We start from the raw sequence: 14,082 nt of genomic DNA on the forward strand, positions 1-14,082 counted from the left end.
CATCATTGACCATTTTATGAACTCTATCATGCTGAAATATATCATGTTGAACCCTACCATTTGGAACTCTACCATGTTCAACCCTAATTTGGCCATATGGGACAAACATATTATATTCATTCATGGGCAGCAAATTATAAAATATATCATTCAATTCATCTATTTCTCCATGATCAATTCATATAAAATATCTAGGCTTAAATCCATTACGATATAAATGAGCCATAACTGTATCTGGATTAAAAATTTCAAGCACCTACATGCACTACAAGGACACCTAACCAATTCATTTTTCTTAAAAATATCAACTGTTAGTGCATGATCAATAAAATCGCTTACACTGTCAATAAACTCAGATTTCAAATCACCACAAATTTCATAATTCATGTCATTCATCCACAAATGATAATTCATCTAAAAAATATAGATATTCAATTATAAATTAAATTTCTTAATAATTTAACTAGATTTAACTAATTTATATTGTTAATATTCATAGTTCTAAACTAATTAGTTCTAATATTCAAAGTTCTAAAGTTCAAATTAAAAATAATATAATTCTATAATTTTTCTAAGTTCAAGTAAAAAAAATAAATTATTCAACTATATTTAAGTTCTAAGTTCTAATTACAATTTTTAAGTTCCAAGTTCATGACATTCAAGTTCAATTTTTCTAAGTTCATAATAATTTCAAATTTCAAGTATAATTAAAGTTCAAGAATCCTAAAATTCAAATTCAGGACATTGAAGTTCTAGGTTCTAATTAGTACTAAAGTTCAAAAATTATACAAACCAATAATTTTTCTAAGTTCAACTTCAAAAATTCTAAAAGTCAAGTTCATGACATTGAATATCTAATTTTCAATTAGTTCTAAGTTCTAATTACTTATTTCTAAACTTCAAAAATCATGCAATTCAATATTTTTTCTTAGTTCAAGTTTCAAACGTTCTATATTCAAGTATTTCTAACTTTTAACTTCTAATTAATTATAAAGTTCTAAACTTCAAAAACTCTTCAATTCAAACTCAAACATCCTCAATTCACGGTCTGATTTAAAAAATCTCATTTCAAATCAAAACTCTAAAATCAAAATTATAAATTCATTCACTAATTCACAATCAAATTTACAAATTAACTATGTTAATAACATAAATTCAACAAACTAAAATCAATAAACTAATTAAGAAATCAAAAATTACTCAAATTGAAAAAAACTAACATAAATTCAAAACCCTACTTAATAAGAATTAATGGGTTTTGGAGGAGAGTTGGGGGCACAGCTTGGGCAATAGAGGTGGCGGCGGGTGTTGGAGGGTGGTGGTGGTGGTTGGGGGTCTTTAGAGAGATGAATGGAGGAGAAGAGAGAAAGAGGGAAGGGGGAAATGAGAAAATTGTGTCTGATCCTCCCAAATATTTTGTCCGTCGCATTTTTTAAAAAAATGACCAATAATTTGATCAAAAAAAGCAACGACTAAGCGACATCGTCCGTCACTTTTTTTGGTCAAATTGTAGGTCAAACTTTTCAAAAATGAGACGGACAAAACGACGTCGTCCGTTGCTTTTTTTAAAAAAAAAATGATTAAAAATGATAGACAATGTCGTTATAATTAATTTATAAATAATTATTTTTTAATTAAAAGTGACGAATGGCGTCTCTATATATATAAATAATTACATATTAATTATATATATATATATATATATATATATATATATTTGATGATCGCCAAAAATAATGACGGACATAGAGTCAATCTGTCATTTTTTAAAAAAAAATTAAAAAAATGACGAACAACAACACAAAGAACATCATTTTTTAAAGCGATTCAATCCTTCATTTTTGTCTCCATCGTTTTTCAGTTATTTTTAGTAGTGTGACTTTTGCCCTTAAAAGAACTTACACCTCAATAGGCATGAGTTTGATTCCTAAATGGCAAAATTAAAGGTGAATTTTCAGATATGACAATCCTTTTAAGTATAATAATCCATATGGATATAGTTTTCCTAATTACTTATAATGGCAAATATAAAATTGTCATTATACAAATGTTATAGCGAATTATACAAAAGTTGTAACGAATTATACAAACGTTATGCTTACAAATTTTTTGTATATCGAAATATACAAACACTGGTATATACATGTATTTGTATATTTGGCAAGCAAGATTGAGACAGGGAGGAGAGAGGCGAGCGATAGACGAATTGTATATGTATATCTATCGAATTGTATATGTATATTTGTCAAAAAATTGTATATATGTAACTGGTAATACATATGTATTTGTACATCTGACAAGCGAGATTGAGAGAGGAGGAGAGAGGCGAGCGATATCTAGAGAGGAAGGAGAGAGGCGAGCGAGATCGAGAGAGGGAGGAGAGAGGTGAGCGAGAGGCAAATTGTATATGTATAGTTATCAGAAAAAATATATAATGGTAACTGATATACATATATATATTTGTATACCTGGCAAGCGATATTTGTTATACCGCATAAATAGATAGTTATATTTGCTGCAAATCGTAATTATTTTAATCTATACCTAAACGCGTAATATAGTAGTAAGGTTTGTCAAAAATAAAAACCAACCCATTTGAAGCGATTTGTGCCGCCGCTCTCTCCCTCTTTCTCTCACTCTCCCAACAATTGATCATCTAACTTGATGTAGCACAATCTTGTAGGATTAAGTTGCAATTCTCTTGTTCAGGCTAGGCCAAAAGTTATCTTCATATAGGCTGGGCTTCTCCCTTTGTACCTTCCAATATACACGAGATTTTGTTATTACCGTCTTTACTTGAGAAGGGATAAACATTTCTAAAGAGCTGTGGAATTTGTTTTTTAGGGTTTGTGAAAATGCAGAGATGTTGTTCGTCTGCGGGTCGATCTGTGATGTCTAAACGATGGTTTTCTTCATCCAACGATAAAATTGTGGCTTCAGTGCTCTTTGAGAGGTTACCTATCGTGGTTCCCAAAATCGATCCTACTGTATATGCTTTTCAAGAATTTTCGTAAGTTTTTCTCTCTTTAATCGATATAAATGCTGTCGTTTTTAAGTTTACTGCTTAATAGAATGACCAAAATATGATTATTTTTTTCGCTTTCCAGAAAATGTGATGGTTAATTAGGGATTAAGAGGTAGTTTGATATATTTGCTTGAGAAAAAGTGCTAAAAACAACAATAATCCCGAATTAATCAGGTCTACTTTATGAATCTTTGCTATTTCATTTTTTGGATTTGTAAGTTTGATGAAGTATATCTAAGAAAGAGTACAACTTTAAACTTTTGCTGTGCTTTCTAATGCTAGGAGATAATGTGTATAATAAAGTTGAGAATAATTAGGTTATTGAATGGGTTGGTAACTAAGATGTTAGCAAAAGGAGAAAATGACAAGGATAAAAAAGAGCAAAGGTTCCTGAACAAGAGTTGGTGAATGACAATATAGATGATTGTTTAACCTAATATATCGGTTTTCAGTTGATTGCAGTAGCTTTATTATTAACTGCTTTTATAGGTTTCGTTGGAGACAGCAGTATCGGCGAGAGTATCCAGAAAGTTTTCTGAAGAAGTCTGATACCAGGTACATTTCTGTTGCATTGCTTGAATTACACCTGCGTGCCATTTTAATACTCTTTCTTGTGAATTATGTATCTTCATTTATGGAAGTATTAACTAGTGAATGGTATGAAGAGTATGCATAGGATGCATGAAAATAAGTTTAAACATAGTAGATCAGTGAAATTGCTTTAGGAGCTGAATAGCATGAAGAGAGCATAAAAGTCGAAAAGTTTTGAAGATTTTCTGAGCTTTCTTCTTTACTCTAGAAATAGAGTTTGTCTAAATGAGAGATCTTAGTGTAAATACTGGTTGATATCCTTCGGAGCAGAATCAACTCTGTTCTGCATACAGTGATTAAAAAAGTGTATGAGCAGTACTGGTTTATAACCATCCAAGACAACGACAATTACAAAGAAATAAACCGTAAGCTCAAATTTTGGATGGGTGATAAATTTTGCTAGAAAAATATTAGTAGCTCATTGTTTACAATTGTAATTTAGTACTTTTTTTGTTTTCCGTAGATTGCTTAAGTTCATGAATCCAGCTTTAGAGGTGTTTTGCTAGTTTTCACAACTCCTGAATTATATTCTTTCTAGGTCAAGTTATCTTCTAAACTACCATTAACAGTTAAAAGGAAGGATTTATACTCACAACTGAATAAAGAAGTGGGTAATACAGTTAAGGAAAAAGAGCTCATTGCTACTGGCATGAAACCTGTCAGAAATATACTAAATAAAACACATTCATTATGGCTCACAAAAACTAATGGCACAATTGTTCATGGAGAGATTTCAAGGTTTTCCTTATTTTATAATATTTTACTCTTGATTATCTAGCTTTCTGAAATTTACTGCAGAAACTAATCTTCTCAGTTTCTGATTCATCTTGGATTACCAATCATGCCTTTCTTCCAGTTTTTGGACTTCACCACTATTAATCCATACAACTGTTGTCAAGCATTCTAAACCTATTAAGCGCATAGATTGCTAACTATACTTTACTGCAGGAAGACATGAATAATTGTCGCTTCCTGTATTGGCAAAAGTTAAGAACAGATTGTTTGAGAACTTTTGGTAATGTCATCTGTGCAAGAACTATATGATTAAACCTTTTAAAAAATGCATTTTGTCACAATTATGCTATTGCATTAATACATGTAGAAGCTCCTGTGACTCCAGAAAAAGAATAAATGGCATACTACTCCCAGGTGCAGTTGCGGTTCGCTTCTTCCTTCAAATCTGTGATGATTTTTTTCATTGAAACCATAGCACATCAAAGCATGAGATGCTAAGGAACATAATAACAAAGATGGCTATACCTATAATTATTTTCTGGTTCTCCCCTCCTAAACATATTCATGAATCTCATTAATCTACTATTATATCCCCTCTGGTTCACTAAAAAAAATCCCTTTGTAGCCAATCGTTTATTAGAAAAAATTGATAAGCTTAGTGTCTGTAACTTGGAGAATACCCTTTTGTACTGAGCATTGAGCATTACTATCTTAATGCTGGCCATTTTACAATTTTAAAAACTTTACTTCTTTGCAGAAAAAGTACATGGTGGTAAAAATGACCTAATTTCATTTATATATCGATATTGATCGCGTTTTAAGAAATTGAGATATCTTCATGCAACAGTACACATGTTGGAGAATAGACACTGCCCCCTCTTTTAGCAGTATGACCTAACTGAGTTTTACTCCTTGGCTTGTCCCCATTGGCCACTAATTATGAACATGGTTCTTCTTGACACATGCTATCACAGACTGTTCAGTCTAGTTTTTGACCTTTCTGTCTAGTGTCAAATGCAACATGGTCAACTGGCACGATTACATCTGTATTTTATATGCAGGGGAAAAGGTGATTATCAAATTGATTATAAACCAGCTCCTCGAATCTCCGAAGCAGATAAGGCTAATGATCACAGGTGCCAAAACTTGGACCTTTAACTTTTGTCAAATATTGTACAAGAATTTGAATATGGACATTGCACTAGAAGATCTTTTTCTATTCAAGAGTTGCTTTACCTAAATTCAGCAGACTCATATTTCCTGACAATAGGTAATTATTGACGTCTAATTGTGTACGATAACTAAGTTTTTGATGTTGAAATGCCTTAATATTGTCTCGAAGTAATTGATGTGTTAGTTACTTGAGATCTGTCTAGTTGAGCACTATGTAAGTATTTAAAATTAAGAAAAGAGCTACTGTTGCTTTTTTCCTTTCCTTTTATATGCCTTCCTCACCCTCTCTACCCCACAAAATAAAGCTTGCATCTGTTCTTTAACTCATCACTTGGTCTAAATTTGCTAAAGGTACCTACCCTCGGTTCACTTTCTTTTTAGATTTAATCAGCTTTAGTCTCCTATATGGTTATACAAAACCTTTGCATTTTCCTGGACATGAATAATATGTCAACTGATATTCAAAGCGTTTGTTTCCCTGTGCTGGCTACTCTTTCATGTTACTGATTATGAGATTTTGTTGATATGCATAAGGTCATTACAGCGAGCACTAGACAGGAGACTCTATCTTCTAGTTCATGGTACCACACATGGTAGTGGAAAGCCTGTCTGGCATTTCCCTGAAAAAGTTTATGAGTCTGAAGTGAACTTGCGCAAGGTAAATAGTACTTATTCAGTCCATTCTTTGGGGATTTCAGTAATTTGGGTTAGAAAAATGAAATATAAGTTGCCATTTGTGCAGTGTGCTGAGTCTGCCCTAGAATCTTTCATTGGAGATCTTTCACATACATATTTTGTTGGAAATGCCCCTATGGGTCATATGGTCATACAACCCACTGAAGACAAGAAAATTACGTCAATCAAGGTATGCACAATTTTGTATTGAAGAAAAGGACAGTAAGAAATTCTATCATCCCACAGGCAGCGAGGTAGGGAGGGACATTCCCTGATAGCTTCTGCAAAGTTTATGTGCTTCTAATGTATATATTCTGTATTTATTGTGACAGCGCTTCTTCTTCAAATCCCAAGTTATTGCAGCCAACAAATTTGATATAAGAAAGTGTGATGATTTTGTATGGGTGACAAAAGATGAACTGTTGGAATACTTTCCTGAGCAAGCTGAATTCCTGAACAAGATGATAATCAGCTGATGTTAGTTTCTGCTCAAACTTCAGGCTTGGTAGGATAGCTGAAATAGTTTTGATTATATCCTGATCTGAAAAATCCATTTCTTTCCGCAAATGAAATGGCTTTGATTGCTGGAGACCAATTTTATGTCAAGTCAGCAAGAAGATCTGATTGCAATTTGTCAGTGTGCCATTCATCAAGTTTTGTAGAATTTTGAACATAGGATACCTAAATTATGATGGCCTTCTTCCTCAGCTGTCACCGTTCCTCTTTGTGAGAAGCTATGCTCAGAACTCTAAACTAGTCATGCAATTCAGTATGAATATACTTGTAGATGCATGATGAAATAAACAAAACAAATTCTGTGTTGTAGCCTTAATGACTTGTGAGCTTTGTTACATAGATGCATTGTGCTTCGAGAATATTCCGATTGACAGCATCTTCCTGAACAAATATACATCTCTTGTCAGCGATGTAGTGATAGAGCTCACCATTACGTGCCTGGTTCTTGACCCGGTGATTGAAAATATATTGATCAATCAGGTGCCTCTGTAATAAAAAAGAGTAATGACATCAATCAACCACCAATTTACTGATGTTCATCAGAAGCAAAGTGCAAAAAACCAATACAATATTATATGTGTTTCAATTTTATTTGGAGAAAATCGTTGAAAGGGTTAAGCTTTTACTAGCTAGGAGCCACTTTGTCCCTTCATCGATAATTAACTATGCGATTGAGGGTTGTTTATCAGAAGCAGGTCCAAGTACTAAGACATTGACTGTGTTGCCTTATTTGGATCTCGGATAGTATGAACATAGGCTTTATCTCGATAGAGAGGTTGTTTCCTATAGACCCTCAGTTCCATGAGACACTATTTTGAATTTGGATCGAAAACATCAATGTCATGGACAAGAGTATATAGCTCCAGCAGTATGACTCTAGTACTGACCAACAGTATTCTTCCTGAAACAAGCCGCTATCAGATTCCAAGCAAGCCATCTATTGTCTAACATCATTATGTCGCTAGAATATTAAACGTGTAAACATAGTGGTGTTGGGAAAACGCCCCTATGTTGACAGATTTAGTTGCAATTTTCAACTGCAAATTTCACCGTCCATTCAAAAATTTGCTGCCAATGATTCAAATTCAACATTTGTTGTAATATTGCTTTTGATAATTGCTTGCAGTAATTGAAGATGTAGCAACTATTGTTGACTAAAATTGCATGGAATGAACCCCACAAGTGGTGTAATTAAGCATGAACTCTAACGACAATATTATAGCAAAGCTAAATTGTATACAATATAGGATTCAGTATCCATGGCACATCAATGTTCACATCCATATGGAATAATATACATGTGGTAACAAGCTGAAACAATTTCTACATACAATTTTTTTTCATTGAGGATGTTACATTTCTCTCTTCTTTTTTCGCTTACTTACGAGGTAAATAACGTCCACATTTATTTGCTATTCTCTCCGTCTCAATTTATACGATACTTTTTGAATTTTGAGATTCAAACAAGTTTATCTTTGACCGTAAATTTTTCATATATCTTTTAAATATTTTGAATTGTAAATTATTGTGATTTATACTATTTTTTACCTATTTACAAATATATAAATTTCATTTTCAAAAAAATTAAAGATTCTATACACAAATTCCCGATCAAACTTAAGTTGCTTCACACTCGAAAAATGAAAAGTGCCACGTCAATTGAGAGAGAGGGAGGATTAATTAACATTGGTCATTCATGAAGCAAACATCTAATAATTTTCAAGCATCCAACGATATCAACTAGCAGCCATGTAAACATGATCAACAAGAAGAAAAGCCCAAACATATATAAGAAATAGAAAGATGAAATGTAAATTGCCCTACATAAAATATAGTTTTAGTATCATCCTACTCGACAGATAATGAAACAATAGTTCTAGATGATAGAAATCTATTTAAACCAAATATCCGAAAAAAGATTGGAGCTCTTTACGTAATATAAGACCCCTTTCTCCTTGTTATTACCTGTCCACCAACAATGATAAAATCGATTTTGGGAATACCAACAGATAAATCTCTTGAATAGCATCAAAACAACGATTTTATCATTGTTGGATTTAAAAAACCATTGTTCAAGAGATAACCACTTGTTCAAAAAATAGAATTAAAATATAGATTCTTGTTTAGATAAAAGAAAATTGATAAAACTGAATTTCACTGGTCAGACGTATCTTTGTTTCATTTTTTAACTCAATTTTTTTAGTTGAGATTATAATAATTCATGTAATTTTTCATGATAAGCTAGTAGCTTTTATAAATTATTATGTGTCACCTAACAACATAAGTGTTTAGATCTAAGATAAATTCTTATTGATTTTATGTTTTGAAAACATTTTCAATTGAATCAAGTGTTACATAAACTATTAAAAAATTTCTAGAGTAAAAAGTATAATTAAAACTTCAACTAATTGAATATGCTAAATTAAGTGTCATTTTTTAATTGTATAATATGTCATATTTTTTAATTTCAAAAATATGTCCAAATCATCAGCATCGCAGTGATTGTTATGCTTTAAAAGATATATATATTTAATTATTTAGTAACTAATTAGTTTGAGCTTGAAATATCTCCAAAGACACTCAAGAATTGAAGACAAACTTACAATAATGTTAGAAACATGATTCATTAACATTAAAGTAAATTATATATATATATATATAGTCTAATCTTATTAGGGATGTGCTGGTGTTAGTGAGTGTACTGGCCGAGTCCCCAAAAAAGAGGCTCGAGCCCCCAACCAACCCCGTCTTATGCACTCAGGACAAATGCAGATTCATTGTTAGCATATTAGCCTTGTTGGAGCATATGTTTGCCAGTATCATTAATATTTCTATAGTGAAAGCTTTCTTGTTTTAACTTTCATGTTATGTTCCACTTTTCACATGTTTGATTAATCGTATTCTGAAACATGAAAAAATAATTAACAAGCTATATATTTGTGGTTTTCTTGTGTAGATATTATATCGTCAGAGACATAATTTTTACTAGTTTAAAATATAATATAAAGAAGTAAATATACGAAGAAATTAAAGAGGATTCAAATTCTACCATATATATAAATAATATATATTTATTTTAACTACATTAATTTCTATATTTTTTCACAGGTAAATCTCTCATCCCTACCTGACTCTTCCCCAGTAGACGAATAGTTGGAAAACAAACAAAACAATTTGGGGTTTAGCGACCAACGTTCAAAAAGGAGTAGTAGTCTCAACAACAACCCTTTCCTCTTACTACTTTGCACTTCATAAAATGAGAATTTCAACAGTTCACTCAAAACCAAACAGTTGCCACAAAAAAAGTGTTTAAGCTTAATCATGTAATTAAAATCATCAGGCTGATTATTGGTAAATATTTTCTAATTATTATTGTATATTATTTTTGATAAATAAGTCTTCCTTTGAACGACTGTAGGCAAATCTCGGAGGATTTAATAGCATTGTTTTCTATTTTTTCTATATGAGTTTGAGTAGTATCAGAATAAAAAAAATCGTTTTGTGCTCAAAGATTTGAATAATCTAATAAGAAGCTAAATCCACATTCAAATTCAAAACAACAGGGCATGGAAAAAAGGAAAAGAAAAAAGAAACATCACCAAAACCAGAGCGCGCACTTGTGCTCTTTTATGTTTTGGGATCATTATTTCCCAATTCAACAGGAGGATTTTGACAATATAATAATTCATGTAATCTTTCGTGAGAAACTAGTAGCATTTATAAATTATTATGTGTCACCTAACAACACAAGTGTTTAGATCTCAGATAAATTCTTATTGATTTTATGTTTTGAAAAAAAAATCAATTGAATTAATTGTTACATAAAGGATTAAAAAATTTCTAGAAGTAAAAACTATATTGAAAAATATAATTAAAACTTCAACTAATTGAATATGCTAAATTAAGTGTCATTTTGTAATGACCCTCCTGGTTATTTTTGTGTTAATGCCTCTTTTTTGTTGGTTAGAGCTTCCCTATAGTAAACCCAGGTCACTTATGACTTACTAGCACTGATAGTTCGATCGTCTGGTTGTTCGTTTGGATTTTTTGCAGCTTTTCGTGTTTGGAGGCCTTTATAACTTGAAAAATTGACTTCGGTCAAAAATGCTGGTAAACAGCCTCAAAATAGAATTCTGACTGTTCCATCAATTCTGAAATGACCCTTTTAGGCGACTAGCATGGTCGGCTCAAGTTTCGAGGCTTTCGGTGCGAGTTTGAACCATTTAGCGTTTTAGCTTTAGAAATTTGGCATAAAGTTGACTATGGTCAACATTCTTGGAAAGCGTGTCCGAATGAAAATTTTGTTAGCGCATTTAGCTCCGGAACATCGAGTTTGATATAGAACGACCTTTCATTCGGTTTCTGAGGCTTCCGAACTCATTTTAAGCTCCTTGGTGGGATTTAGTTAAAATGGTCTTTGGAGTGGAACCTTTTTTTTTATCGAAACGACCTCGTATGAAAATTTCGACTACACCGTTGAGTTCGGAATGTCGAATTTAGTGGGTAGAACAATCTGTTTGAATGCACGGAGTTCCGAATGAATTCTGAATACCTCGTCAGAGACTTTGAAAATCTGAAAAGATCAATTGGTGCACTGGTGCACTGAATGGGGTACAACCTCGCCTATAAGAAAGCCCATTTACACATTATTATTTTTTCTAATTTTCAAACTTGGATATCTTGAGTTATAAAGCTCCAAATTGAGTAATTCAAAGGCTAAATTGTGGTAATTTTCCAGGAGAATGCAGTGATGTGGCCAGAAATTATTGAAAAGGCTCCATTTGAGGTAATAATCATGATTTAGCTGTTGTCCTAGCATATTTTCTTAGTTTAAATTGAATTTTTATTGCATTGCTGATTTTTGAGCCGTGGATTGTGTTCCATTTTGGGACACAGGTTTGAAGAACTATTTAGGATCATTTTACTAAGTCAATTCCAAAATTTTAGGCGCGGGTCCCACATTCCTATTTTGGACTCCAAAATTAACCCGTCTCTATTTGTTGTAAATTTAGTGACAAAACGAACGTAATAATATTGTGATTCTATTTTTGATAGTGTGGCAGTGTTCAAAGGTTGTACGAAAGGGGAAATCTTAGGCATTATGAATTAGAGCACGTGTGATTGGCGTACAGGTAAGCTACGACTTCTCTTGAGGAATCGATCAGTTACGACACGCCCGCGATTACGTTGGGCTTATTCTGAAGGAACGGACAGAGATCCGTAGAGACTTGCATGATGATGGTTGGTACGGAAAACTTTCAAGAGATTCACTTCAGATTGGATATTCTTGGTATGATATTATCAAGAGGATTCATCTGCGGTTTGAGGTCAGGGATCTGTACTTCCTGATTTGGCGATACATCCTCCTACACGGAGTCATCATTTAGAGTTTGGACCCTTTGATATCATCACTGCACTTACGGAAAGGCGACATCCGCAGTTCGAGGTCTGGGTTGTACTCTAACCTTTATAGGGTCCGATTTATTAAAATTCTACATTAGGGAAACCCATCCGCGGTTCAAGGTCCGGGCTCTGCGTTTCATTCCCATTCAAAACTCGAAATTATTGGCACTTATAAAATATCTTGGTTCCATTAGATCATTTATTCTTAGTTTAGCATTTCTGTGTACCTGTCGGGCTTATGGGAGTTTCTTGGGGTTTTCACCTTAACTTGCAGACGGGTGTACCTTCTGGGCTTATGGGGGCTCAGTTGGGTTTAGTTCTTAGGTTCTGATTGTTCTTCTACACCCTGTGAATACCTTTACTATTCTTACTCAGTAGGCATGTGATGCATATTGGGTACCTTTTTATTGGTACTCATACTACACTTTGCATCTGTTTTCGTGAGTTAGGACCAAGCATTAGTTATCACCGTCGTTATTCGATCCCGTAGCAGCCAAGATTCGGAGGCGAGGATGAGCACACAACATTCTAGATCATTGTCATCTCTTTCTGTTATTTTGTGACTTGTTTTTTGTATTTGATGCAGTTTCTTGTGGTTGTATATATTTTTGGTCCATTTTTGGGACTTGTACTCTGTTAGTGGCTTTATACTAGTGACTTCAAGGTTTTGGGAGGGATACATTTTGCTTGTGTATATGTTTTTAGATTGCCTTGTATTATTTCGGTATTTCTTTCTTTCTGTTATTGAGTCTGTGCCCATATACCCATTACTAGTTGATCTGGGTTACATGTTAGCTTACCTCTTGGTAGGTTATAGTAAGTGCCAATGTGCCATCACGATTCAAGGATCGGGTCATGACAAGTTGGTATTAGATCCCTAGGTTCATTGGTCTCACTTGTACAGAATCAACGCCTAGTAGGGTCTTACGAATCAGAGCGGAGAGGCCCGTGTTCAATCTTCGAGAGGCTACAAGGTGTCGTTAGGAATGTTCGTTATTTTGCATCTATTTCATGACAGGTATGTTCTCTTGGTTTCCTGAAACCTCACTTGACTCATTCTTTTACAGGCTGGCTCATACATGAGGATCTGCGACTGGGGATGACCCACCTGGACCGGCAGATAGGGCCCCAGTTTGGGGTAGGAGTTGACTCTGAGGTCGTGCCAGATTTGTTTCACCAGTTCATCATAGGAATAGGATTCCAAAGTGGGAGACGGAGCACTAGGACGCACATATTCCTCCCCAATCAATACAACCACCAACCGCGCCTGCTATGATACCTACTTTACAGGTGGTTGTTACTCAGTTATTGACTATGTTGGGTGTTATGCAACAGGCTCTATCACCAGCTCCAGTTATACCAACACTGCAGGGTCAGCCTGTAGCTCCAGCTCTAGGGGATCAGCCAACCCTCGTGCCTCCTTCCACTCAGCTAGATGTTGCAGGTGGCGCTATGCTATTTCAGGAGCAGAAGATGCTCAAATTCTTCCTCAAATTAACACCATCGAGGTTCTCCAAGGCGATTAGAGAGGATGCGCACATGAGTTTTTGACTTCTTGCAGGGAGAGATTGTCACTATCCAAGCTATGCCCTAGGTGTGACACGGTGATTAGGATTCATGAAGAAATCCCAACCAAGAGTCTTAGCATATCATAAGCATATATAAGGTAACAATAAGTAGAAACTCATAAGAAATCCAACAACATAGCATAACTAGAAGAAGCAAGACAATATAGACTCCATACACATATCCAACATGCCTTTACATGAACTAGCAAAGGTGGGGACTAGGACATGTTCCTAGCCCACCCTCAAGAAAATAATGATGTAACATGGAATAGTCTCAATTTTCCAACATAGTTTAAGAATGAAAAAAAAGGAAATATAGACTCGGCTTGCCCTCGAAGCATGAGGACTCACTACACAATCTTCGATAATCGCCAACTAGCCATGAAAAAAGGATAA

General features: G+C 33.9%; 1 protein-coding gene across 1 annotated transcript; it reads left to right on the top strand.

The window, feature by feature from the left end:
- Positions 1–2,581: 2,581 nt before the first annotated feature.
- Positions 2,582–7,031, top strand: LOC129896288 (uncharacterized). The gene is made up of 6 exons (XM_055972147.1): positions 2,582–3,010; positions 3,515–3,580; positions 5,413–5,487; positions 6,059–6,182; positions 6,267–6,389; positions 6,532–7,031. The coding sequence occupies exons 1-6, from the start codon at positions 2,856–2,858 to the stop codon at positions 6,673–6,675; spliced, it is 687 nt and encodes a 228-aa protein (XP_055828122.1). The 5' UTR covers positions 2,582–2,855; the 3' UTR covers positions 6,676–7,031.
- The last annotated feature ends 7,051 nt before the right edge of the window (positions 7,032–14,082 follow it).

The sequence above is a fragment of the Solanum dulcamara genome, chromosome 7, assembly GCF_947179165.1.
Source record: "Solanum dulcamara chromosome 7, daSolDulc1.2, whole genome shotgun sequence".
Classification (NCBI taxonomy): Eukaryota; Viridiplantae; Streptophyta; class Magnoliopsida; order Solanales; family Solanaceae; genus Solanum; species Solanum dulcamara.